The 27807-nt window shown below is 40.3% G+C and overlaps 1 protein-coding gene across 1 annotated transcript in view; it reads right to left on the bottom strand.

The window, feature by feature from the left end:
* Astn2 (astrotactin 2) overlaps positions 1-27807 on the bottom strand; it is a 777558-nt gene that overhangs the window by 499618 nt on the left and 250133 nt on the right. The window contains exon 5 of the mRNA XM_013030183.1: positions 13512-13679. Coding sequence (XP_012885637.1) covers positions 13512-13679 — 168 coding nt within the window. The remainder of the gene's footprint in view (positions 1-13511; positions 13680-27807) is intronic.

Here is a 27807-nt window from a genome sequence, read left to right as displayed (position 1 = left end):
CCAATTGGGAGTGCAGGGCCTGGCAAATCCTTGGTGTTGACATAACAAAAATAATGAACAGAGTATCTGGATTCTGATCACTTCTTCCCACCTCCACCACCATCCTTCCCTGCACTATCACCTCAGGTTTCCCCCTGGTCTCCCTATTCCTGCCTCCGGCCCTATAGATTATTTTTTCTCTAATAGAGATGTCAGTGACCTCCTTGAACTCTAAGTCAAGCAATGATTCTCTGCTCAGAGTGCTCCAGGGGCTCCTCATTGCATTCAGGGCCCAAAGCAAACATTCTTATAATGTTCTATGAAGCGCATTAAGGGTCCTGGCTCTCTGATTCTTCTCTCATCCCATCTCCTAATAGCCTCCTAGTACAAAATACAGCCCAGTACATTCTCTTCCAAGATCCTCCTTAAGTATGCAAGACACAGTCAGTCTCCACTTAGAGCCTACATTTGCATTGGTTATTCCTCTTACTTGAACACAAAGCGTATTATTGTTTCCTTGCCTTTGCAATCACAACTCTTGTAGTTTGTTTAAGTTTGCAGCTCCTCTCATTTCAAAGTCTCCAGTTCCTACAGCCATCAAACACACCACATACACACACACACACACACACACACACACACACACACACACACACCATCATCATCATCTTCTTCAAACAGGTGATACACTTTATTTATTATTTATTACTACATAGACTTCCACTCTATCTGCATTTGCCCCATTAGAAATGTGAGCTCCATGATGGCAGAGGATTTTGCATGTTTTGTTCATTCTATTCATATCTTGCTTTACCAAGGTCTTTCATAAATAACTGTTAAAGATTAAATGAAAATATACACAAATGAATAAACAAATAGCAAAGCAGATTCTTCATTAGGGATGAGAGTGCATTAAATCAATTTTTTAGGTACAAGTTTGCCTCTTTTTTTTTTAGCTTTTGAAAGCCATAGAGGACTGTGACTTTTCAATTTTACTGTTTTAGCACAAAAAAAAGTCCTAGTGAAAATGTGAACTAAGAATTCTAACTGTGCTTGGCACTGGTAGCCCATGCCTGTAATCCTCCTGAATAGCTCAGGAGGCTGAAATCTAAGGATTGTGGTACAATCCTTTTGCCAGCCTGGACAAAAAAGGACCATGAGACTCTTATCTCCTATTAACCATCAAAAGGCTGAAAGTGGAGTTGTGGATCAAGTGGGGGAGTGCTAGCCTTGAGTGAAAAGCTCAGAAAACAGTTTACAGGCTTTGAATTCAAGCCTGGCACTCTCTCTCTCTCTCTCTCTCTCTCTCTCTCTCTCTCTCTCTCTGTCTCTGTCTCTCTTTCTCTCTCCCTCCCTCTCTCTCTCTCTCTCTCTCTCTCACACACACACACAGAATGCATCTGTGTTTCAATAAAACTTTTTTTTATAATAAATACACATTGGCTTGTGGATTTTACATTGCTTGCCTCTAGATTAGACTAAACTCTGCTATGCCAGGCAGTGGGATTGAAATTTGTTTCCTGGTGATACTCAGGATATAACACAGAATCTTGTGTTAGCATTGCCACTTCATATATATTTAGACTACAATGAAATAATAAATAAAAACCACAACTCCTCAACTTCCTGTCCTCTATCACTAGCTGAACATACTGCAGCAGCAGGAGTGTTCTATGTGTGTGCCATCCAGTGTGGCAGCCACGAGCCGTGTATGGATATCAAATACTTCAAATCTGGTGAATATGATAAAGGGGATGAATTGTAAATGTGTGCTATTTTATTTTAATGTAGTTAAATCTTTATTGTACAAGTGGGTTCAATGACAACATTTCATACATGTATACAAAGTACTTCCAGATGACCCACTCCCTCTCCCACTTTCTTGCCCCTCCCTTACTCCTGTGGTTCCCCACTTCAAGTAGTCCTCTGCTTAAATTCTACCTTTTAATTTAAATGACCCTGCGGTGTGGCTAGCAGCTGCCATCACATCGTCACTCCATCAAAATCATTTCTCTGTTTCCTGATCCAACTATAGCCATACCTTAAAACCCTCTCCTGACTGCTGAGCTCATAATAACTGCCCTTTATGATTCCAAAATACTCATTCCATTCAATCCACGCTTGGCTACAGCTATCATATTTGTTGAACTTTACATACCAGGCTAGTGTGTTAAGTGCTTAGTATGCTTTATCTAGTTCAGCCCTAATAATCCTCCTGGGATGGTTTATATGATCATTTTACGATATTAGTACTTTACTATTGGGGGCAAAATAAGAGATGCAGCCCAGATCAGCAGATTTAAAGTCAGGCAGATCTGATGTGGAAAGGGTCAGATCTCAGCCTCCTGAGAAGCTAGGATTATAGGCCTGAGCTACCAGCCCCTGGCCATGAAAAGTATAATACATTTTTAAACATGCTTGTTGGAGAAAATGAACTACAGCCTTAAATTTAAATGCCAACAATTAGGTTTAGGTTGATGAAATATGGTCTTAAAAGGAAAGTACTTCCTTCCTTTCAGGTAGCTATATCTCAGAGAAAATCATCAGAGACATTTCAGGGTGCCATCTTTCTACATGTAACCTTGCAACTTGAGCTTTCAGATTTTTCACAACTTCTTTCTAGTTCTAAAGCAAGCAAAAGTTGCATTAACTTTCAATGAATCTGGCAAATTCACAATAAAAAAATTGTACAGTCTCTCTCATAGCCTGGTCTAACCTTCTTGTCCTCAATTTTTGACAGTTAAACCCGTTGCTTGCTCTTGTAGCCTTTCTGAAATTCCATGACCTCATCCTTGACACAGATTCTTCTTCTTCTTTTTTTTTATTTTTTTTAAAAAGACCTCCATCCTTTTTCTATAACATAACATTTTATAGCACATTGAAGGCAAATATAGCCAGAGTACCAAACAGATATAAAATACTTTCTCTACAATTCATAAGTGCTTTAGCAACTCTCCCTCTTATTTCTGCACTTTTCTCTTGCCTCAATCCATTTAAGTCCTTCCATTTTTTCCCAAGTCAACTTATTCTGTAAATGCTTTATCCAAAGGATTCATGCCTTCTGAGAATTCTCTGCAAATACTTATCAAATGGAAAAAAATGCCAGACTGGCTGTTTCTTCTTAGTGCTAAGCAAACTCACATAATAATTCTTCAAAACTGGTTTGTCATTCAGTCTGGGTTCAAATCCCCATAGTGTATTTAGTAAATACACAGCCTTGGAACTGTCAATCAACTACATTAGACATTCTTATATGGAAAAGTGAAAGCAATAATAACTTTCTAGAAGTGCTGTAATGAAGAGTTAGCGAGTTCCATAAATTCTCAGTGTGAGCCTCATACACAATAGGTGTATAATGATTTCAGGGACTGTTATTGTCAGGTTAGTATTTATGTCCCCTTTGATATCTCATCAAAACTTCACATTACTGCTCTTAACTGTAAGCTACACTAGCCATTGTCAAACACTTATAACTGCTATATTTAGAGAAGGAATCAGCCTCAAGTGGGTAGATGCAATGGGAAAAATGGACTTTAAGGACTAACTGATGCACTTCATGAAATATAAACAAAAAAAAAACCTGTGGCTTCTGATTTCAGTTACTTTTGTTGAAAGTGGTCTTCAAAAGTTTATTAGAAATAACAATATCATGCGTGTCTGAAGATAATGTTAGAGCATTCATTAATTTATATTTAATCTCCATTGCTATTTTTTGTTGCATCCAGACTTTTCTAAAATTTAGGACCAAAGAAAACGGTGAGTTAGAGAGTACTACATACATATTATGAGGGTCAGAGTGACATTTCATGAAGAATTCCCCACTGGGACAGCAGCATAGACAGACAAGGACTAATTCTAAACTAAATGGCAGGGATTGTTTTATTTGAGTTCATGGAAAACTGGCAGTGCCTCACTCGTGGGAAAAGGTGACTTTCAGAAAGAGAATGAGCTGTCATAGGTAAGTCTTTCTTTGAGCAAACGCACATTTTAGCTGCATATCCTCAACACCATGAGAGTTACCATGGTGCTGACATCAGATCATCATCTAATAGATGAGTTATTAAACTACTGATCAAACCATAACTTTTCAGCCACTGAAACTTGATTTTCATTTATTTACTCATGCATCCATTCATTTTTATATTCTAGTATTTCCTCTCTAGGCTGCCAGAATGTTAGCCCCCATCATAACATCCCAATTTCTTTCTTTTCTTATCTTAAAAAAAGTTTTGAGCTAGTACTGAGGCTTAAACTCAGGGCCTGGGCACAGTCCCTTAGCCTTTTCTCTTAGGGCCAGCACTCTATCACTTGAACCACGGCCACATTGTTGGCTTTTTGGTAATTAATTGGTGATAAACGTCTCACAGACTTGCCTGCTTTGGTTGGCTTTGAGCTATGATCCTCATTTCTCAGCCTCCTGAGTATCTAGGATGACAGCTATGAGTCACAGGTACCTAGCATACATCCCAACTTGTTTAAATCTGCATCTTACCCATAAACTACCACACTTCAACATATATACTATGCTGCCTAGAAATCTCAATATTAAAAAAGCAGGAATATTCTCCATCTTTGTGAATCCTTGGATTTTGCTGTTTTATAGAGTCCTTTGTGTCCTCTCAGTTTACTAACACAGGGCTCAGCAAAGGAAGAGAAGAAATCTATAAACAATGGAAATGTTTAGTATAATATATAAAAGCTATATGATATAACTACACATACTGTGTGTTCATTTCCTCTCCTATTACAAATGAAAAGTGGCTGCTGAAGACATGAAAATAAACTGAATATGATGGTCGAACATGACTGAAGTTCATATCAATTGCAAAAAGAAAATTCAATTTGCCCTAAGTGCCATTTACAAATTGTTTCAATCCTACTTATGCTCTAAGTTATTAGTGCTTAAAAGGTCATAGAAATATGAATTTTGAGATGGAAAAATGCCTTAGGAATTATTTAGCGTTGTAATTTGTATCTTGCCACTTTTAATGAGTGACATTGGGCAAGTTTTGGGGCCTCTGTGCCTCGCAATCTCCTCATTAACTCAGATGATATGATGCATGGGGACTCATCTTGAACTGAAAGTACATTTCTACCCACCACTTTGCTAAAGAGAAAGAATCAGACATTCACAGTGTGTAACATACTCAAGGTCAAATGGCAAATTTGGGGCAAGGTTAGCACTGGAATTGAAGAGTTTATGACTTCTTTTATTTCCCAAGATTAAAAGTCACACAAGGATGAAATGAAAGGCCAGTATACAAGAATTTCTATCTTAAAACTTCTCTACCAGATGGTCAACTTCTAGAGGACAAAGTCTATCTCTTGTTTCTTCACACATCACCTAATGTAGTCACACCTTGTTAAGATTAACTATCTCATGAAATATTTATGGAATTAATAACTGAAGACACAAGTGACTGAATATTGATTATCAAAGTAAGAGTCAACATATTGAGTGCCCTCATGTATTAGGCAGTGTGCTGATTGAGTTATAATTCCGTTTTATCTCTTATCCTCACAAACCCCTGACTACAGAAAATATTCTTCTAAATTCTGCAGTTGCAAAATAACAAGCCACAAATACATTAAGAGCTATAACCAATAAACAGAGAAGCAAAGATTTAGAACTGGCTCTGTTTGATTTGAAAGGATGCTCTAGTTCTATTCTTGTCCACTAAATGCTTGAATAACTAGATGAAAGAACAGCTAAGTGACTAAATGAATTAGCATTCTGCTGTCACTTGCTTCATTTGGTTTGGGCTATATTATCAAAGACATACAATACTTAGCATATTACCACACATGTGCGGAACTTTAATAAAGCTATCTCAGGATAAGACAATTACCCAAGATGACATTCTTGAAAGTCAAAGCCAGATGATCTGAATTCTTTGATGCTTTGTTCCTTGGAACTGTAAAAAGCAGCCCTTTATTGTACATACTCTGTTCTATTAGATTTGAAGAATAAGGGTAGATTATTCTGGAAAGAATTCTATTAATACTCTATAGTTACAGGTTCAAGTTTCTGGTAATCCTTGTTGGCTTCAGTTCTTCACTGGGTTCTTCTTGTCTTTCCAAGTGACATAGAGGGAAATGTTTAAAAATTGGATTCCATGGACAATAAATCCTGATACTGTACCACTTACCAATTTTGGTAGAGCAAAATTCTCATCCTGCCCCAGATTCCAAGTTATCCAGATCTGATGACAGATCAAAGAGTGGCTAATTGTAAATCTCATCAGTTCACAGGAGCTGGTTCCAACACACGTAAATTTGACACCCTAGTTATCCTTGGGAGCATAATTAACAGATGAAATTCCCAGAAAAACAAACCTCAGCAGGAAAACATATCAGGTTTGTCTTGATACCACAGTAATCATAGATGCTTCTACTACAGCATCTTGCCTATCATCTTCCTTTTCCCTAGCACTTGGGAAGAATGATCCTTCTTTTTAAAATACCCAAGCATGATGACTAAGGCTTTGGCTATCCTTACTGATTTGACCCACAGAAAATGCTTCCTGTTTGAAGAAAGCTATGCCATTTCTTTTACATCTAAGACTAGAACATGTACCAGGCTTAGGGTTTCATTTCTAGTATGATCCCTTTCCCCCACCAAAAAAAAAAAAAAAATTCCATTGCTGAAAGAATGCCAGGAGTTAAGGAAGGTCCAAGTATTATTTGGGAAATTAGATGCTCCCTTAAACAGTGGAGAAGGAAGGCAATTTCCTCATTTCAGCAGGCTAACATAGAGAAATCAATTCTTCAGTATCTCAGTTTTGGGACATGTATCCTTCCCCCCCCCCAAATACGCTGTAGATCTAACAGGGATGTAAGGCATGTCGGGTAAGTGCTCTACCTCTGAGCTATACTCCCAGCCTTGATACTGACTTTTTGAATGAGATTTCTTTATCTTATCTTTCCAAACTTATTCTCTGACACTCCCTTTGCCTCTACTTAATGTCTAGAATACTCTCAAAGTGCCATCTAACTACTTGTCTCTTTTGCTAGAATGATTCTAATTATCGCCCTCTCTTTTAAAAAAATCAAGTTCCCTCTGCTGTAGCACCCTTCCTATTTATACTCCCTATTGATTGTACAAGGGTAAGCTAAAAGGTCGTCTTTTCCACCTAAAATCCTCTTCTAGCATACATTTATTCCTGTTCTCCAGGCATGAGGCATTTGGTTAACGCCTTGTTCTTGATTTATGCCATACTGTTTTTTATATAATAGGTTTATATGAATGAGCAGATTCTTTTTATCCCTTTGAGAATGTAAAATCCATGAAGACAAGAACACTGTCCAATTTGCCCGTGATTTCCTATAGCAGTTAACATCCAGACTTATGAATTGTGGAATTAAGAAAACCTTGCTTGAATTGAATCTAACAAATTGAACTAAATTTTACCAAGTGGGTTTGAGTCAAGCTTCATGAAAATATATTCAGGGATCTTATGTTCCCATTTCCACTTCTCACCTGTAGATAGGCTCATCTATTTATGCCTTGAATGATTTATAAGTGTATGATACTTGGTTGGGCTTTGGGGTGGGAAAAAATATAAGGATAAGTTGCACATCCTCCTTGGTCTTATGAGCTTATATTCTAGCAGGGGAAATAAATTTTCAAGCAATAACTCAAATTTTAATCTTGTTTTTACTCAACAAAAGACTCTAATGAGTCTGTAGAAGCCATCCATTCTATTGTGAGGAAATGAGAGGCAATTAAGTGAGTAGGAGATGGGAAGATAGATGATAAAAGGGTAAAAGACATTTCAGGTAGAAGGAGGAGTGTGAACTCCATTCAGAAGTGGAGACCTTGCCTAGGGAGCAGTTGTGATTATGAGTGAGAGGCCAACATAGAGAGCTGCTCCTGAAGACATGGCATCATGGGTACATGACACAAAACGGCATCCTGGGTACATGACACAAAAGCATCCTGGTTCATCAAACAACTGGCTGTTACACAATTTATTTTTGTGACCTCATTTTGAAGAGCTTGAAAACATTAGTGTTTTTATGTGGTTGGAGGTGGGGAAAACTATGATTGGTATATATGATTCCTCCAAGAACCATGAGGAACAAAATTGGCTTCCTCCTTCCTCTTTGTGCAATTTCTGTCCACTTACTATGTATTAGGTGACCATGATAGAGATGAATAAGACATAGGTCTTGAAATCTACTCCATAGCAATTCCTCTCCTGAACAAAGTTTACAATCTGATGATAGATCCAGAGAAGAAAAAGAACTATGGACTCAACAGAAAAATATGGATAAGTACGACATGCTCTTACTGTTGTGTGCAGGAATGTGGATTTGGGTCAGGACCAAGAAGGCTATCAACAACTTGTGGGAGGAAGGGTATTTGTACTGAAAGAGTATGAAGTAAAACCGAGTCCTTGGTCTCCCAATAAACGTAGAATGGCAATTCAAGGATGGAAAGAGCCCGTGAATTCTGGCAGGCAGGAAAAGTCCTGAGGCCTTCAAGGAACTGCAAAGGTCTTATGTTCTGAGAGCCCAGACATATGAAAAACAGAGGCAGAAGATGAGGTGATAAAAGTGAACACGACCTTATAAAGAAAGTTCAATTAACACAACTGGCAATGGAGCCTTTCAGTGAGTGGTTGAACATGAGAGGATCATTTAGGACAAAGAGTGTCTGAAATCAGGCTGGGAAGGTGGCTCAGTGGTAGAGTGCTTGCCTTGCATGCATGAGGCCCTGGGTTTGATTCCTCAGCACCACATAAGCAAAAAGAAAAAAGCCGGCAGTGGCGCTGTGGCTCAAGTTGTAGAGTGCTAGCCTTGAGCTGAAGAGCTGAGGAACAGCACCCAGGCCCAGAGTTCAGTCCCCACAACCGGACCCCCCCCCTCCACACACACAAAAAGAGTGTCTGAAATCTTGCTATAACAGGGCAACCCTTCAGCTAGAAGCATCAGGGATGTTCGGCCACTTGTTAGAAATGCTGCGTTCCTTTGACCTCCTGTGGCTTAAGAGCACTGGTTTAGAGCATGGTTTTCTAGACATAGATCCAAGCTCAGCCCTCTGCCGTCTGTGAACTTGATCCTGCCACCTGTCTTCTCTGGATATCAAAACCATCAGCAATAAAGCTGAGGTGGATGCAGTCCCAGTTCTTGGGGGTGGTAATGGTGGTATTTAATTACAGAGTACATCTTCCAAACTGGTTACTGTATCCCTTATCCTTGGATGGCCAACTATTAGTCTAGGCTGATGGAAAAGAACTCTAGGAACCCCAAAATTGCACTTGAAGCAGATTAGCTGAGAGCCATCTTCTGCAGGACTCAGTACAGGATTAGCTTGGGCATCAAGCTAATAATCTTGTTTCCTTTCCATGATTAAAAATAAGATAGTCTTAGAGACTAGACCCAGACACATATAATTCCGCAAGGTCTTACCTCAAAGCTTGATGAAGATGACCCAAGTGTGTATAGTGTGTGTGTGTGTGTGCACGCGCATGCGTGAGTGTGTGTGTGTGTGTGTGCACGCGTGTGCTTGAGGACAGCTTATAGATAGTGACTTACAGCTGAAACATTTTTGGTGTTTGTGTTGGGGCTCAAACTCAGGGCCTAGGTGCTGTCCCTGAGCTTTAATTTCCCCCTCAAATCTGACACACTTCCATTTGCAGCACAGCTCTTCCTGCTTTGTAGTGATCAGTTGGAGGTACAAGTCTCATGGACTTTATTGCCCAGGTAGGCTTTAAATCATGATCCTCAGATCTCAGCCTTCTGAATAAACAGGATTATAGGCATGAGCCACTGGTGTCTGTATTCTAAAAGTCTTAATTTGCTGGACATAATAACCTATGTCTGTCATTCCAGCTTTGAGGGAAGTATAAATGGAACTGTGCGAGATTAGGCCAGCACAGGTATATATGCAAGGCCTTGAAGCATGAGTGTAGATGTTGAAACCTGTCTAGGAAGCACAAGGCCCCAAGTTCAAAACTAAGTACCTCCCCCAAAAGTCTTAATTAAGAGAAAAGGCCTTAACTGTACACAAGCACTGTGCTGCCTTTCCAAACAACAGACCTGTGAAAAGTGGTAAAGATGTATCTAAGCAAGTTCTTGGCTAAATAATGAGAAGGTCTGTTGCGTGTGAAACCAACTCCTTGCTCTATGCTACAAAGATTTCATAATTAGCTATGAGGAGCTTTCCATACATCTAAACTACGGTTCTTTTGAGAAGTGGAAGAATTCTCATTAAAAAAATAAACTGACACCTGAACTGGGTCATTCTATGGAGCAGTTATTTCCTTCTGCTCAATGGCTATCATCATGGCATCTGTCCAGATTTATATATATAGATAGATAGAGAGAGAGAGAGAGAGAGAGAAGAAAGAGAATATATATATATATATATATATAGAGAGAGAGAGAGAGAGAGAGAGAGAGAGAATTGTAAAGATACTGTACAGAGGGGTTACAGTTACATGAGCAAGGTAATGAGTCCATTTCCTATTGAGTTTTTGTTTTTCCCCTACCATCCCTTTCCTCCCCACCTCCCCAACTCCCCTCCCTGCTCACCAAAGTTGTAAAGTTCCTTTTCAACATAGTGTCTTATACAGCTGGTTGTTACAATGGGTCATCCTGTATCCTTATCACAGCATTTTGTTATTTCCCTTCTCTTCCCCAAATTAGAAAAATGTATATACAAGATACAGGTTACCAGCATCAAATACAATGACAACAGGGGTTATACCATGGGGGAAGAACATACAAAGAAACAAAATAAGTCCCATAGTACATTATAGGTACATTAAAAACGAAGAGCAAGAAAGATAAAATCTCTTGTCTGACTAGATTTTATAGAAAAAGAATAAAATTCAAGAGAAAAGAGCCCAATATACTTGGTAGAAAAGAACAAAGGGTTGGAGGCAAGGAGGCCTGAGTTCTAATCTCAGCTCAATTCCTAACTTCCTTTGTAACGTTCACAAGTCCTTTCCTCTCTCTCGGGCTCCTGTTTCCCTCTAGACATGAGGAAGTCGTATCTATTGACACACTCATTACAAATATAGTATTGTCCATATGCTGAGCATTTTGTATAACTCATACATTTTCTCTTGGATTTAAACACCACCTAAGCAATATCTGATAGTGAATTTCTAACTTCAGCTAAAACCTGTTCTTTGACTTACGGACCTGAAGTGAACCTTCACAATTTTGTGCTGCTTTTGCTTATATTTTACATGTTTCCCTTTAAAAATGTTTTTGTATGGGAAGCTTGGCTCAGTCGCCCTAGGCATAGGTGGCGGAGGGCCTCTAACACCCCTTCCAATATCCAGTGTAGTCAAGCCAAATGCCTATCATGCATGAGCATCAGCACTTGAATGCCACAATGCTTATGCTAGAGGTAAGAACTCAGAGGCATCTTGCCTCAGCAACAGACCAGGTTTCTCTGCCTTTCTGATACTTCCTTTATGTGGATCATTAGAACATTTTCTGGTAAATTTGAAGTGATTCATACCATATTCTCTAAATACACTCCTATCGACTTCCCTCACCTCTTCCCTCTGCCCGATTCCTCATTCCTATCTTCTAGGACTGGGGTGAAGGACCTCTTTCCTGACTCATTCCATCCTCCCAGCTCAGGATGTATAATAGAATAAGTCTTTGAGTTTATTTCCTATTGTGTGTGGGGGAGGAGTGGACTACATGTGTGCCTCTCATCTAAAGACCAAATTACCCCAGATTGTATTTTCTCCCAACATAATGTAGAGAAGAAAAACTTGGGCTCTAAACACCAGAGAAAATATTTAGGCAGGCATGAAGTAGATATGGTTAGATAAGACCATCCTTCCTAGAAGGACATGTTCTGTGTAAGGAACTCACACTTCAGACAACAAGAAATCATTCTTTCCACCAGATCTACTGAGTATTCCATGGAAGGTGCATTGTAAAGCTATCCACTCATTTCCTGTGGGGACAGGGTTACTAGCTGCCCTGGAACTGGACACCAAGGTAGCTGGGGCTCTCAGGCCAAGAGCCAAATGCCCATTCTCCTTTTCTACTCCAAGAGGCTCAGTAGTCATCTTGAACTCATATTCAGAACACTGTTCTTTATTGTCCCCTTTCCCCACCTGCCACCTCTCTCATGGCATCCTCTGACTGAAGAAATGATAGCTCATAACAGCTGTCAGTGGCTCATGCTTGTAATTCTAGCTATTCAGGAGGCTGAGATCTGAGGACAAAAGTTCAAAGCCAGCCCAGGCAGGAAAATCTGTGACTCTTACCTGCAATTAACCACCAGAAAACTGGAAGTGGAGCTGTGGCTCAAAGTAGTAGAGTGCTAGCCTTGAGCAAAAGGAGCTCAGGGACAGTGCTCAGGCCTGGAGTTTAAGCCCCACAACCACACGCACACACACACACACACACACACACACACACACGCGCACACACACACACACACACGCACACACACACAAAATAATAGCTCAAGTTTTCATTTGAGTCTACTCTATTTGTCTCATCCCATACATAATAGCAAATTTGATCAAACCTAGAGTCAATATCATCCTGGGTATGATAATTATTACCATTTGATTCTCCTTCAGTTCCATGTTTCAAGTCACTACCAACTTTTGCCTAGATCAGAATAAAAGGATACTTATACACTTACTACTAACATTCCCCATAGAGCAAGTCTTATATTTGAGTTACCTATGCAAGTGTCACCATCTCTAAGAGACCTTCCCTGACTACTCTGTATACTGACAACTCCTCCCTTGTCCACACAATACATACATTTACTTATTTGTCTATTGCAGCATTTTCAAATGAAACTTTCCAAGTAGTATATATGTATTTGTGTTGTATGAAAAGGTAGTAGTCTATAATCATAGGAGGCCATAAAACACTTGAAATTTGGCTAGTTAACTAGGGATATGAACATTTAATTTTATTCCATTCTAATTAATTTACAATAAACAGACACGTATGGCTGGTGGCTCCTAGACGAGAGAGACCATGCATATTTGCCTATCTCTAAGTTCATTAGGCAGACATTTTGCCTAGTTTGGTCACTTCAGGATCCTCAATAACTAAAAATGTACCCGGCTATCCATGAAATACCTGAGAAATGAATGCACAAGTCACAATCCTAAGAATTTTCCAGGTCTTATCTCAGTTAATGTGTACAGCAGGCTCACAGGTTAGATTCATCCACAGGTTAGATTCATTGTCTGGTTCTAGAAGATGCCCAGGATCTTGCTAAAGAATGCTCGGGTAGCAAGGAACAGATTGGATCTGTGTCATTTGGACATGCTGCATTGCAGCTGTTGACCTAAATGTTCTCTGTGGTCTTTTCTAACTTTGACGTTCTGTGATTTCTAACTATTTTCTCCCTTACCAGGAGATGGTAATACACAGCATACGCTTTAAGTTAGAAGACCATAGACCTTTATTTACATCAAGTCTTCGTCAATGATTCAGAATTCTTCTGGGAAGAGGAATGCAGACCTTCCTTCCACCCCTACTCTCCCCAGATCCCTCTGTCTCCAGCCCCGTGGCCCACGGCTTACCAGTTTCTGGGTCACAGAGCTGTTCACAGGCATCGGTTGTCCTCTGCCCACAGAGGTCCCTCACCCATGGAGAGGTGGCGTTGATCTGATAATACAGGGACAGTTTAGCTGGGTTCAGCCAGTCGGATATGTCCAGATAGCTCCCTTCACTCACCACGAAGCTGCTCCCTAGGAAAACAGAGAGAGACCACTATTTTCTCCCATGTTTCAGAGTACCACTGCTCATACTATAAAGGTGTTTACAAGCTAGCATCCCCTCTCCGGCTAATCTCATTTGTTTAAAAACATTAGCAGAACCTTCACCTGCTCCAGGATGGTGCTAGAAATTAAGAGAGCAGAGGAAAATGAGGCACAGGACAACCTAGTGTATAACAGTAGGCTTAAGCTGAGGGGGACGTGGGTTCAGATCCTGGGTATGTTTTTCTTGGCCACTTGTTGCTTCTGGGCTTTGACAACTTCATCTGTGAATGGAAATATTAATAAGATCCACCTCAGCTAATGGAATGAAGCAGATTCATGTAGATAACGTGCTTAGTCAGTGTCTGGCTTGTTCTAGTAAAGAATAATTAAGTGCTAAATTTAAAAAAAGAAAATAAAAGTTAATGTCTCTGTCATATGGTATTTCCCCCCTGGAACATGGTCACAAATGCCCCAAAGTGGCTATGTTGGTGACATCTGTGAGAAAGACTGATTTGTGTGTAACAGAAATAACATCCAGGCCTACTTCCCTCGCGTGTGTTGTGATTTTTGTTTTTGTTATGGTGAGGGGGGGCATTAAATGCGGAGCCTGGCATTTACTAGAAAACTTTTCTACCACTGAGATAGACTCCAAGAACACTTTTTTTTTTTGGTTCTGAGATAGAGACAGATAATAAGAGACAAAATCATAGAGTTTTTCAAAGAAATCTCCTGCACTTTTACAAAAAATATGCCCAAAATGCCTGATGCTGAGAAATAACAGGACAGGCAGGTTGAGGATCAAAGGGACATGAGAGGATTCATCCTAAAGGAACAGCTAGGAAGCAGCTCCTGCCTGCTCTCACCACCTGGGACTAAAATCCAGTGGCACCAGATCAGATTGTCCTCCAGGGGGATTGAAAATTGAAACTGTTAGTGTAACCAACCAGTTTTTAAAATAATGGCTTAAATGTGTTCCTGAAGATTCATGTAGGACTTTTTGTTCTGAAATGCTTCTCACTAACTCATATAGACAGATAAATAACATAGACGCACATACACATATATGTGATATTATATTAGATAATACCAATTGTAATACAATAATTGTATCACTACACAATTATACACAGGTACATATGCATTGTATACAGCTGTACATACACATATGCAGACACAGTTTTGGAGAGCAGGAAACAGAAGCTCATTCAAGATGAATGCATATGGATTGTAAATGGTGGAATATGTAGATAGCAGAAATGAAGGCATTTTGTGGGGTGAATAGTATGAAGCCAAATAGGGCCCAGCTTCACAAAGCTGGGAACTGGCTGATCAAGGAACCTTTTACACAGAGAACAAAACACTGCTCTATAATTAATGTGACCCAGACTCTCTTCTGTGTCTGCCCTTCTCTTCCTATATCAACCAAAACCAATCTTTCTAATGATATAATTCAAATCCCCCAAAGAGGGCCTCCATTGGTAAGTATCATATGAGTTTGACAGGGACCTCTCTGTTAGGCCCCATGGGTCTCTGCTGTTGGTTTATGGTTGGATTTGTCTTGGGTCAGGTGATTTCCTGTGGTCCAATGGGAAATGGCCAGGGAAGAGGGTTAACATACACCTGGCTGCCAGAACCTCTGAGGCCATGAGTGGAGACGTTTCTCTGCAAAGGGCAAGGGCCTGGCAGACTTGCTTATCTTCTCTGACTCACGGGACATGATTTATGTTACCCTACAAGATGAATTCCCATTTGACAGCACAGCTTTCTCTGGGGATGCAAAAGGCATCTGTAAGAAGCAACAGGGAGAGATAGCATCAGGCTTTCAGATAAGGAAATGACCACATTTGAAGTTGGTCCTAAAGTCCTCGGAAGCTAAAGCGGGGAGAAAAAAAAAAAGAAAAGAAAAAGAATTTTTTTAAAGGAGACTGTAGGATTCCATATTTCAAAATTTCTGGCAAGTGAAGATATGCTAATCTATCTGCAAAGCCATATTTCCCCCACTGGAAGAAAGCCCAAGCAGAAACAGATCACATGGGTCCTTGAGCAAGGCAGCGAACACCAGTTTCAACTGCAGATTTTTCTTTTAAAAAGCACAGTCATGCTGTTTAAATGGATAATTCTTGTATTTATTCTCACTAAAGACTGAGGAATGGATATTGAATTGTGTCCCAGGGCTGAATTTGGCTAATCCAGCTACTATAGGAAAGCTACACTGAGCAATGATAAAGGGAGCAGTCAGCAAAAGAGGAGTTCAGGTCCTCACTGAGTTACTTACTCGCTCTGTAAGTTTGGGCCAGAAAACCAATTTGTAGTCACTGCCTATGAAAAGCATGGATATAAATTCCCCTTCCGGGACTCATATAAAGATCACATGACACACAACTGGGTCTTGGTGGCTCATGCTTGTCATCCTAGCTACTCAGGAGGCCCAGATCTGAGGATCACAGTTCAAAGCCAACCAGGGCAGGAAAGTCCATGAGAATCTTATCTCTAATTAATCACCAGAAAACCAGACGTGGAGCTGTGGCTCAAAGTGGTAGAGCACTAGCTTTGAGCAGAAAAGTTCAGGGGCAGTATCCAGGTCTTGAGTTGAAGCCCATAACCAATAAAACAAAACAAAACAAAAACAAAAACAAAAAAACCCAAACATAAGGCACAGTGAATTTGACTTAGGCCCAAAACACCAGCAAACAGATTCAAACGTCTACACACACAGACATCTGAGAGGTTTGGGGGTGGGGGGGTACATTCTTATAAAGAGTGAGCAAAGTAAGATTGGGTTGAGAAGTCAAGCTATCATGTGGTCACAGCTGATCCTCTGGGGTGCTCTGGTACTAGATGGTCCTCTGGAGTTGTTGAAATCAAGATGAGCCTTTGTAGTTCCATACTGGCCATTCATAGGTAGTAGACTATTGCTGGTGAAGACACATAACCTTGGATGAACTGGTCCTTTTCAATGTTTCAGGAAGAACTCAATGGAGGAACAGTGGTCCACCAATATTCTTGGAAGCTGGGGAAATGAATGCCTTAGTGTGACCTGGAGCTATCTCGATTGTTGTTTAGATTTCTTATAAATTTGGAAGCTGTGAATTCAATATCAGTTAGTAGATTTCATATATGAGATACAAGAGTTTCCTTGGAAGGTCTTATTCAAAACAACTGGTGAAATACATTAAATATGTGTTTCCAAAATTCATATAGTGAAATCAAATCCCCAATGTGATAATATTTGGAAGCGGAGGCTTTGGGAAGTCTTTAGGTCAGTGGCGCCCTTATGATTGACATTAGTGCTCTGATAAAAGAGAGACAGGAAAGCCCCCAAACCCATTCTGTGATTTGAAGACACAGTGAGAAGCTGACCTTCTGTGAACCAGGAATCAAGTTCTTAGCAGACACCACATCTGCCAACACCTTGACCTTGTACTCTCCATTCTCCAGAACCACAAGATATGTATTTTTGTTGTTTACGTGCTACCACGGCTATGGGATTCTGTGATATCAGCAGGAATGGACTAAATCAGCACTTTATCCTTAGCTTCTTTAAAAGGATATTACTTGGAGAGGTTTACACTTGGCTTAATGGTAAGAGGGAGCTATTGTTCTTTAAAGGTACCCTGTGTTCATTCCAGGGATTCAATGAGCATTTTGTTTATTTAATATGTTCAATAGCTTTAAAGGACAGGTATTTCTCTATTTTACAGAAGGAAAACACAGGGTTCAGAGAGAAATGTTAAATCTGTATAATTAGTAAGTAGAAAAGTGAAAACAAGCAAGAGAATTTTTTTGTTCTTGTTTTTTTCTTCCCCCTTCCAACTACAAAGCTGGAACCTTCCAATTATTCCAGGAAATCTTGAGCATCACAGGATTCCACTGGGTAGCTTTCTGTGGCCCTTCCCCTCCCCCTACAGCCATCCCTTCCTTCCTCTATTACATAGTGTTGGAGAGGCTGTTTCCGCTGACGGAGTGTGAGTTCCTACAGAGATCAGGCCATGACTCATTAGTCCTTATCAATCAATCTCTCAGCAAAATGCCTGTCACATACTAGGAGTTTACTGAATGTCAAGTGCATTAATGAAATCAAAGTTCCCATGTGCAACTGGAGGAAACGACAACTCACAGGGATGTGAAGTAGGAAGGATGCTACACTTAACTTTTTTCTTCTTTTTTTTTAATCTTAGGAAAGTTAGAGAATAAGGCTACTCTTCAGAGTCTCCCTTGTTCCCAACTAAAATTTGAACCTCATTATCATGGCTCTTGAGCTCTCATTCACCAGCTCAGATTAGGGATGTGGGTAATAAGTAGAGAAACAGGGAGAGGGGTTGCCTGGAAAGGGATACAGAGAAATGCCATAACAGATAAGGAAAGGAAGTGAGTACAGGCTAGGTAAAATGTATGCATTGAACCAACGCTTAGAATTTGGCAGGGTCCCCTGAGAATACTGCAGACAAATAAGGCAGAACAAATGTATGCAGAGACAAACCAGAGCATGGTTAGCTCCATTTGGAATGAGTAGGCAGATTAGCCTTTGGATACCAGAAAAAGGTAAATGGAAGCATGAAGAAGCAATGAGAATTGGCCTTTAGGGTAAACCTTGAGAAACGAGGAACCAGAGGAAAATTGACATGAAGGAGCCAAAGAATAATGAATTCTTTCCTCCAGTACATAAAGCAACTTGTATGACATTTTACCCCTGAAATCTTGACTCTACCTGGCTCATATTTCTCGAATACTTGTAAGGAATTTTGCTCAGTGAGAACATACCTACGCCATGTTATAAATTCATTCATGCATGCAGTTAGGTATTACTGTGTATTTTGCTCTGGCTAAATAAAAAACAGTGTCTGTCAACTGAGAATTTCTAGTACAGGAATGCAGGTCAGATAAGGGAAATCTCAGACCAACTATAAGTGTCCATTTACTATGTTCCCTCCATCTAGATCTTGCTCTGTGTGTGTGTGTGTGTGTGCGTGCGCGCGCACGAGTGCACACACCCAATATCAAGGCTTGAATTCAGGGCCTGAGTGTTGTTCCTTAGATTTTGCACTCAAGGCTATCACTTAAGACACAGTTCCACTTTTGGCTTTTTGCAGGTTAAATGGAAATAAGAATCTCACAGACTTTTCTACTTGGGCTGGCTTTGAACTTCAATCCTCAAATCTTTCTCTCCTGTGTAGCTAGGATTACAGGTGTGAGCAACTGGTGCCTAACTTTAGATGGTGTATTTCTTGAAGCTAGAGGCAATGCTGCATTTAACTCAGCACACTTCTTCTTTTATAGCGAAGAGTCAGAAGATGTTTGAATGTGGCTGTGTGGAGAGAGTAGGAGAAAGGGAGGTAGGGGGAAAGAAAGGAAGGAGCACTATTAAAGTCAACTAGCTCTGAAAATCTACACACAAAGGAATGAAAACACACTATTCTATGTGTTTCTTATTTGTCTAATTTATCTCTGTACTTCTGCTTTGTTTTCATGGCTTTAGATGAAAATGCCCCTCCCCTATCACTGGGTAATGTAAGATTTCTCCCTGAAATACTCCTATAGAGAACCCCCACTAAGGGTAATGACTCTGAAGTGAACCTAGGCGAAATCTCAACCTCGAAATGTCATGTTTCCTTATTTTTAAATACATAAGTACATTTTTTTCTTCTCCCACTGCCTTGTGGGAATATACATCATCTAATTAGCCAAATGGATTTTCAGTTCAGCCCAATCATTTTCTTATCTAGCATCTGAAGCCCAGCGTTGCTCAGGGGACTACACGGGCACGAAGGTCCTCATTAACTCTGATCTTCAATTACATTGATTATAAGCCTGCTTCAGTAATTGTGCAGCATAGATCAGGGGTGAGCTGGGGAACTCAGGCCACTCTGAAATATTCTCTGAAAAGCCAGAGGCACAGCAGCCCCCAAAGAAACAGAGAGCTACAGATGAGAACTAAAAATACCATGAAGGAGGTATATCACTACCCACAAAAAAAATTGCCTGAAGAGTCAGACGGCAGCTGTAAATCCTTTTCATTATACCTAGAATCATGAGCCAGACACCTGAGAGGCATGGATGGAAGATTTCAATATCTAGCTATGGTCACAGTGGTGAATGGACAGCTGATGAACAAATGATGGGAAGATGCTCTTCACAAATGAAATACAGAGATTATTTGGGCCCAAAATAGTCTCTTCTCTCTTTGCCCTCTTTTCTTGAGGTAACAAGGAAAGAAACACTCTCCTCCTTCTGTTACAGTACCACAGATTCTATCTGTCAAGCTGTTAGGTCTGGGAGAAATATCTTACCTAGACACAAGCTGATTAAAACAAAACACAGTCTGATGAAGTTGAAATAGGATCATATCTACTATCTGCTCATTAGATCTTCTCCTGCTCATTTCTAAGTCCAGAGTCACTAGTTAGGCTTAGCTGCATCCTACAATCCACCATTATATGAAAGTGCTTTGGGAAATGGCTGCTCACATAGTAAAAATGGGGTCAAAACACGTTTGAGGGTTTGCAAGTGTGAGCAAAGGCAATCTGGAGAGCTGGGAGCAGTCTTTGAGAACAGCTCTGAGCATCATGATTGTGGGCAGGTTTTCTGACAGTCATCACCACTCTTCTGTTTTCTCCTCCAGATCTTCTTCTTCTTGTTCTCTTTCCTTTTGTCATGTCTTCTCCCTTTCTTTTCCTTTCAACCTTCTGCTAGTCATCTGTAATGGTCTCTACCTGTTATAGGCCGGATTATGTAGATCTCAAGTTCATAGGCTGGTAGTCTTAAACCTTAAACTGTCTTAGAATATAACTGTATTTGAAGATAGGGTTTTTGGAGAGGTTAAATGATGTCATTCGTGTGAGCCTTAATCTAATATAGTCAATTATCTTATAAGAAGAAATTCACCACCAAGTGAAAGTCATATAAAAATGGAGAAAACATAGTTATCTTCCAGCCAAGGATAGAAGCCTCATACAAACCATTCCTGATGAGCAACACCAACCTTGACCTTCGACTTCTTACTCTAGAATTGTGAAGAAAGACATTTCTATTTAAGCCATTCAGGTTATGGTTCTTTGCTAAGTCAAGTCTAGCAATCAGATACACTACTTATACCTTACTTGATGAGTATCTCTTAAGCCTGCTATTTGTTCCACTTACTAAGCTTTATTTTGCGCCAAAGTTCCCTGTGAATTCTTCTCAGAATAACGTTGTTAAGTGTATAAAGTAAAATGCATGGTATTTCAAAGGAAATCAAATGACTGAAATGCAGTTTTAGCCATGGAGTGCTTAGAAGTTTATAGAGTTCAACATAAAACCTCTTGTCTGATCTAAGCTCTTTTTGTCCATCTTTTAGATGCCCAGTCTGGTGACCAATCTGGCTCCAGACATTTCCAGCCTCATTGGGTGGATGCAGGGAGTGTCAGAGATATTATAATAAAAATACATATGCATTATTCCAAGAAGATGCAAATGAGGGGAAGAAGGAATTAAGACACAGAATTTTAGTAGTTCTTTTAAAAAGAGGGCCAACTACTTTTGGGTTCCTTTTTACATGAAAATACTATTTTCTCCCCCCAAACTGTTAAGAAGATAGGTAACAATTAGAATCTTTTTTTTTAATAATCTAAACAACAGATCAGAGTATGTTGGTATGCTATCACAAAATATATGAGATAATTTAAGATTACTATGTAATCTAAATGAATGTTAGAAAATGTTAGAGCCCTTCTTCTAGTCCAGTATTCTCAAATGTTTCTCTTTACTATTCCATGATTGTTGTCATGGAATTGCAGACAAGCCTCCTATGCTGCCCATCATATGAAAAGATAGCACATAAGACCATGTATGTACTTAATACTTGGCTATATTAGTGGTTTCTATATTTACTACACTAGTGCTTTCAGCATTATGGTAGAATACATTTCTTTTTTCTTTTTCTTTTTGCTGGTCATGGGGCCTGAACTCTGGGCTTGGGCGCTGTCCCTCAGCTCTTCAGCTCAAGGCTAGCGCTCTACCACTTGAGCCACAGCGCCACTTCTGGCTTTTTCTGCTTATGTGGTGCTAAGGAATCGAACCCAGGGCCTCATCCATGCAAGGCTAGCACTCTTACCACTGAGCCACCTTCCCAGCCCCAGTAGAATACATTTCTTATATTAAAAGTTTACAATGCTAAACATCCAAGGCCCATGCCTACAATCCTAGCTATACCGGAGGCTGAAACCTAGAAGATCACAGCCAGCAGAAGCAGCAAAGTGTGTGCCATTCTCTCCAGTTAAATAGCAAACAGCTAGACGGGCAGTATGCCTCAAGTGATGGAGCACCAACTGTTATAATAGACGTGGAGAGCAAAGTTCCACCCTCAGTGTCAACACACATACACACACACATTTTACTCAAATATTGAACACTGTTGCACTTGTAATAGTCACATACATCTCAACTTTCTTACACCTCCTGATGCATCATTTTCTCTTGTGTTCATTCCATCTCCTGTTGTTTCTTCCCCTATGGTTATAAGGACAATTAGCTATATCACATACATAGGCCATCGTGTAAGTACACACTATGATATCTACACAGTGCATCATAAAATATCCTGAGGGTTAAGAGATGCATGACCATATTTGTACCTACAGCCTAAACTTTGTGACTCCAACCCTTTCAGTGCTGGAACAGATGGGAAAAGTTAGTGAAGTCAAGTGGATTTTCCCAAGGACGCACAGCAGGAACATGTCAGGGATAGCAAGGAACTCAAGTACTGTGACTTCTAGCCCAGTGGCCGCAATGCTTCCCATGGACAGGCCACAGAGAGTAGATCTCCTATAGAGACAAAAGCTCACAAAGCTGGGGTTCCTTTTCTAGGACAAGAAATTACTGATATACTGCGAGGCCAGTCAGAAATCCCTAAGTGCCCTAGAAAATGAAGCGCGGAGTTGGAGAAGCCGCTGGGATTCGACGTGTTTTCCATGAGGGAGATGGTTCTTTCCAAATATAGCAAGATCTCTCTCTGTACCTCCCCAAATGAAGTTTTCCTCTGAAGTGTGATACCCACATCTCCTCTGGGAAATAGCCCTCTTTCTACCATTTTCTGATTTCCCCATTTCAAACTGTGATCAAAGTCTGGTTAAAAACAGATTGCCACTCGATTCTACATGCCTTTATGTATCAGTAGTTTTGCTTCAACGTTAGGTTAGGGGTGTTTAGTCCTAGACAAAGGATGTTTGAAGTTCTAAATTCTTTAAAAAAAACTATTTCCTCCCCAAGGAATACAGCAATTTGGTACCAACCTAGGTAATGGGGAAAGAACAAAGTCATGAAATGCTTTTTATTTTTCTTTAACTTGTTTAAAGAAGAATTTTGGTTGAAAGGAGAAAGAAACCCTTTACTCTTAAGAGTTTATTTTATATTTTTGCTCAACTTTCTTCATTACTTCATTAGCAATTTATGCATCAGACCCAATCTCAATGCTGAATTTCTTTTGGCTCTAAGATCAGTGCTTCTTTCATGAACACAGTGAATGGTTGCTCTCCAAATCCAAGGGTACTTTAACTTTCTGCCCTTCCCTCTCTTTCCTGCCCTTCCTCCCTCCTCTCCCTGCCTTTCCCCTTCTTTCTTCCCCTCTTCTATCTTTCCTTCCTCCTCTCTCTTTTTTTCTCTTACATATTTTCCATATCTCCTGCTTTCCCTCCTACCTTCCTTTTTTATTTTTATTTTTGGTGGTAACAAGATTTAAAGTCAAATCCCTCAGCTTGCTAGGCAGGCTCTCTACCGTTTGAGCCATGCCTGCATCCATTTTTGCTTTGGTGATTTTTTTTGATATAGGGCCTTCCTTTCAGGCTAGGCTTGCGAGAATGGAGATGTTCCTTTTCACACTTCCCACAGTAGCTAGTTAGGATGACAGATGTAGTGCACCACTCCTAGCTTCTTCTTTTCTGATAAGATGCTGTCTCACAACTTTATGCTAGTGTTGGCCTTAAACTATCATACTCCTGATCCCAGCTTTCTGAGTCACTGAAATTACAGACTTGAAGCCTCAATGTTTAGTTTAGATGTGAATTTCTTTTCTTTTTTTTTTTTTTTTGTCGGTCGTGGGGCTTGAACTCTGAGTCTGGGCCCTGTCCCTGAGCTCTTCAGCTCAAGGCAGGCACTCTACCACTTGAGCCACAGCGCCACTTCTGGTGGTACATTGGAGATAAAGAGTTTCACAGACTTTCCTGCCAGGACTGGCAGATCTTAGTCTCCTGAGTAGCTAGAATTACAGATGTGAGCCACCAGATCCCTATTCACACGAGAGCTTTGAGAAGAGTCAAAGAGGGGCAGATGTAAACCTGGCCCAGAAATAAGTTGCTGGGTGATCCTGAAACAAATTACTTCGTATTCGTCAATCACCTTCATTTCCTTATCTGCACAATGAGGATCACATTTATTTCATACTTTCTACTTTAAGAAAGTTAACTGGAGTGGGCTGGGAAAGTGGCTCAGTGGTAGGGCATTTGCCTTGCATAAATGAGGCACTGGGTTTTCGATTCCTTAGCACCATATAAACAAAAAGAAAAAAGCCAGAAGTGGCGCTGTGGGTCAAGTAGTAGAGCTCTAGCCTTGAGCTGAAGAGCTGAGGGACAGCGCCCAGGCCCAGAGTTCAGGCCCACGACCGACTAAAAAAAAAAATAGAAAGAAAGAAAGTTCATTGGAAATGCCTAAGGACAATATAGTGCCTAGCTAGGAATTTTTATACTGTGCTATTCTGAGGAATAAAATATACTTAGTCATCAATGCACTGCAGGTATAATAATCTATCTATCCATGGATACAGTATACATGATTGCATTTGTCATTTACATTTACAGTTAGGTACTTGTATGGCCCTGTATATAGCCATAACTTTGTGTACATACACAAAGGCACAGATAATTCTATGAATAACTGCATCCCTTATGAATGATCATTCCTGAAGTTGTATTCTTCCTGGAACACCACCAGATACATGTTTCAATGTTAAAATTAAGGAGTCATCTTGCTCTCTGGTACAATGAGTACAGTTATGCTATACTGATTTCTTCTACGCTGATTTATCCCAGGAGCTGTTCCTCTGAGTTTCAGCATGCTCCAGGTTTGATTTGGGTAAGGTAGGAGAGAAGGCATGCTTCAGGAGTGAGGGAGTGTAGAACGATGCCTGGCACATGTTAGGTTCGTTGTATTTAGAGTGAAAATACAAGCCGTGTGAGTCAGACAAGAATAGCAATGGATGTAAGGAGAGTAAATTCATGGCTGCCTTCAAGACCTACCAGTTCGGCTGCTTTCCCTGCCCTGTATCTTCTTAGTTCTGCTCTTTGCTCTCACATATACTTCCCTCTGCCTCTTTCAGAGTCTGCACAACTGTCAGGGGCTGTTTCGCAAAGACGGCTCACAACTGGGAGCACTAAGAATAACCGTATTAACAATTCCTCCCAAATCTGTTTCATTACTCTAATGTAAGTTGGATGCCAACTGACTAAATTAGGTCCAGACACCTGCCTGCTTTTGTGTCTCCCAATGTCAGTAGTGTGGGAGGGGGGCAGACAGAGAGTTTAGATAGAGAGAGAGTGTGTGTGTAGAGTGCTTTGTCTCCAGATCTCCTGCCTACCCTCATCTTTTTGGCTTCAGTAGGAAAAGTATAAATCTTGCGCTTGGCAAACTTAGGTACAAAAGGTGCCACTACCATTACTATATGAGTGGCTGTGGAAAATTCTCAACATCTCTTTTATCAGTTTCTTATTCTAAGAGAAGGCAGAGGTGCTTATCTTGGAGCATTTGTGAACATTAATTGGAGTGTGTGTCTGACATCATGAGTGAACTTATCAAATGGGAATTTTTGCTGCTGCTTCTAGGAATCCAATTGATCTTAGAAATGTCACTAGAAGGAAGATGTCATTTTTTATTCCCATTTTTCAGACAAAGAAATGAAGGCTGGAAGAAATGAAAGGTACCTATCCCAAGGCACATAGGCAAAAGGTTGATGGAGGAATGTTAAAATGCGAAGTGGGGAGTGTGGTGCTGCATGCCTGTGATTTTAGCACTTGGGACAATGGTAGGAAGATGGAGAGTTTGACACCACCTGGGCTTATAAGGAGAAGCAAAAACTAGGCTCACTGGTTACTGAGCATGCACAGGGTCCTCACTGGGTTCCTTTAACAACTGTAGGGGGAAGGTTAAAAAGGGGGACAGAGAGAGAGAGAGAGGAGAGAAAAGAAAGCACAGGGAGAAGGTGATACAATATTGTAATTCAATACCTAATATCTCCAAAGATGTAATACATCCTCATGACATTACCAGGAGGTATTTTCTGGAAGCTGGACAATAATTCAAATTAATGCTAAGTCTAAATCTAATTGTTTTATGATACCACAAAGAACTTCATGGGGCAAAGCGTCTAAAGAACAGAGGTTTAACAGTCATGTTGATGGAATGGGTTTCAGTGTCTGGCACAGATGAGACCAGCTGCCTAAATACACAATATTGGTGCCTGGAGGGAGATAATAAAGGAAATCTGCAACTTAGTCACATGGTAGCATTTTCAGGAATCAGCCTTTCACCTGCCAAACCCGACAGCGAATTTTACAAAAGGAAAGAAATGATAAACCTTTGGTTCGAGGATCAAATGAAGACCCCAATGTTTCAAATCAGGAGCAGAGTGGCTGAGTTGCATATTTCTAATGTGCAGACTATGGAGACTGAATGTCTCCATTTTTTTTCTCAGAAGAGGTTGTTAGAGGATAGCCTGAAAGATCCAGACTCTCAAGCCAGACACAATGACTGGAACCCCAGCCCTGTCACTTACCATCTGATGGATCGTATTCCTGTTACCTTCTTTTGCGAATCCAGGGCTCCTTCTTCCATGAAATGGGACACTAACACCGACCTACTCCTATTGTTTTGTTTAATGGCACATTGGGACAGCCATGGTTTATGAGGAAAGCAAGTTGCCTTTTTCTTAGTCTGTAACAAACATACATAAATTAAATCTCTCTCTCTCTTTCCTCTCTCTTTCTCTCTATGTGTATATGCACGTGTAAAAGTGTTAGAAGAATAGTCCCAAAGAAGTCATCAGCTCAAGAGAAAGCATTTGAAAAGTAAAAGAATATAGGCTTAACATTTATTTTTATCACTCCTCTTATTCTGATACTGATGTGCTACTATTACTTCTATATTACCAACTTGGAAGGCTTGGAAAGGAACAGATAGGCAGGCAGGTAGAGATGTAGGTAGGTAGGTAGGTAGATAGACAGACAGACAGACAGATAGATAGATAGATGACAGAGATGATAGATGCCTAGATAGATTAAGTAGCTAAGGTCTTCCAGTTCTTTATTTCTTTGCCACAAGGAATATGCCCTCCATCCTTTGGAACAGGGAAAAGATAGGTAGCAGTGACTTGTGTCCTCAGAAACTAACCTCCTCATTTCCTGAAGTATTCAGGATTATGGATCACATGGACCATGTCCATCCTCACCCAGCCAGCTGAAGGCAAACTCTTCCTCTCACCTGGCAGTGGCCTATCTGTCCTCTGTCCTGATGGCCTGGTTCATACGTCTTTTTCCTGTGTAGTCACTCCTAACACACTGAAGCCAGCATTTACTGTGTATGTTCCATGAGTAGATGTTTGGGGCATGTCGGCAGCTTCTCCCACTAAAATGAGATTTTTCCAGTAGGAGAATCCATATCTAACTTATCTTTGAGTGGGCATTTCTTAGTACAATGTTTGGCAATGACATGTAACTAGTAAAGTGTTTTGAATGCACAGAGTGACAAATGCATCTTTTCAGTCCAATACCCGAAGAGTACTAAATCAGATGTTATCCAATGAAAACAAAACAAAGAAAGCACCAAGTTCCCCACCCAATGCTTCCTAATGGTGCTATAAATCTTCCCTGAGACTTACGGGCCATCACAGCAGGACATCTATGTTTAATGTTTATGATATTGCATAGCAACTTATATCCTATATCTCTCCTGATGTTCCAAGAAGAGCTGCTAGAGACCCTGGAGGTTTTTTTCCATAGATACATGTCTTGGACAAACTTATTGCTCTCTCTGTGATTCATTCTCTTCATTTGAAAAAGATAAGGAAAACAACCAGAACGGTTTTGATGCCAAGAAG

This window comes from Dipodomys ordii, unplaced genomic scaffold (genome assembly GCF_000151885.1).
Source record: "Dipodomys ordii isolate 6190 unplaced genomic scaffold, Dord_2.0 Scaffold127, whole genome shotgun sequence".
Classification (NCBI taxonomy): Eukaryota; Metazoa; Chordata; class Mammalia; order Rodentia; family Heteromyidae; genus Dipodomys; species Dipodomys ordii.
Note: the sequence above shows the minus strand (reverse complement) of the source record. Positions and strands in the feature narration are given on the sequence as shown.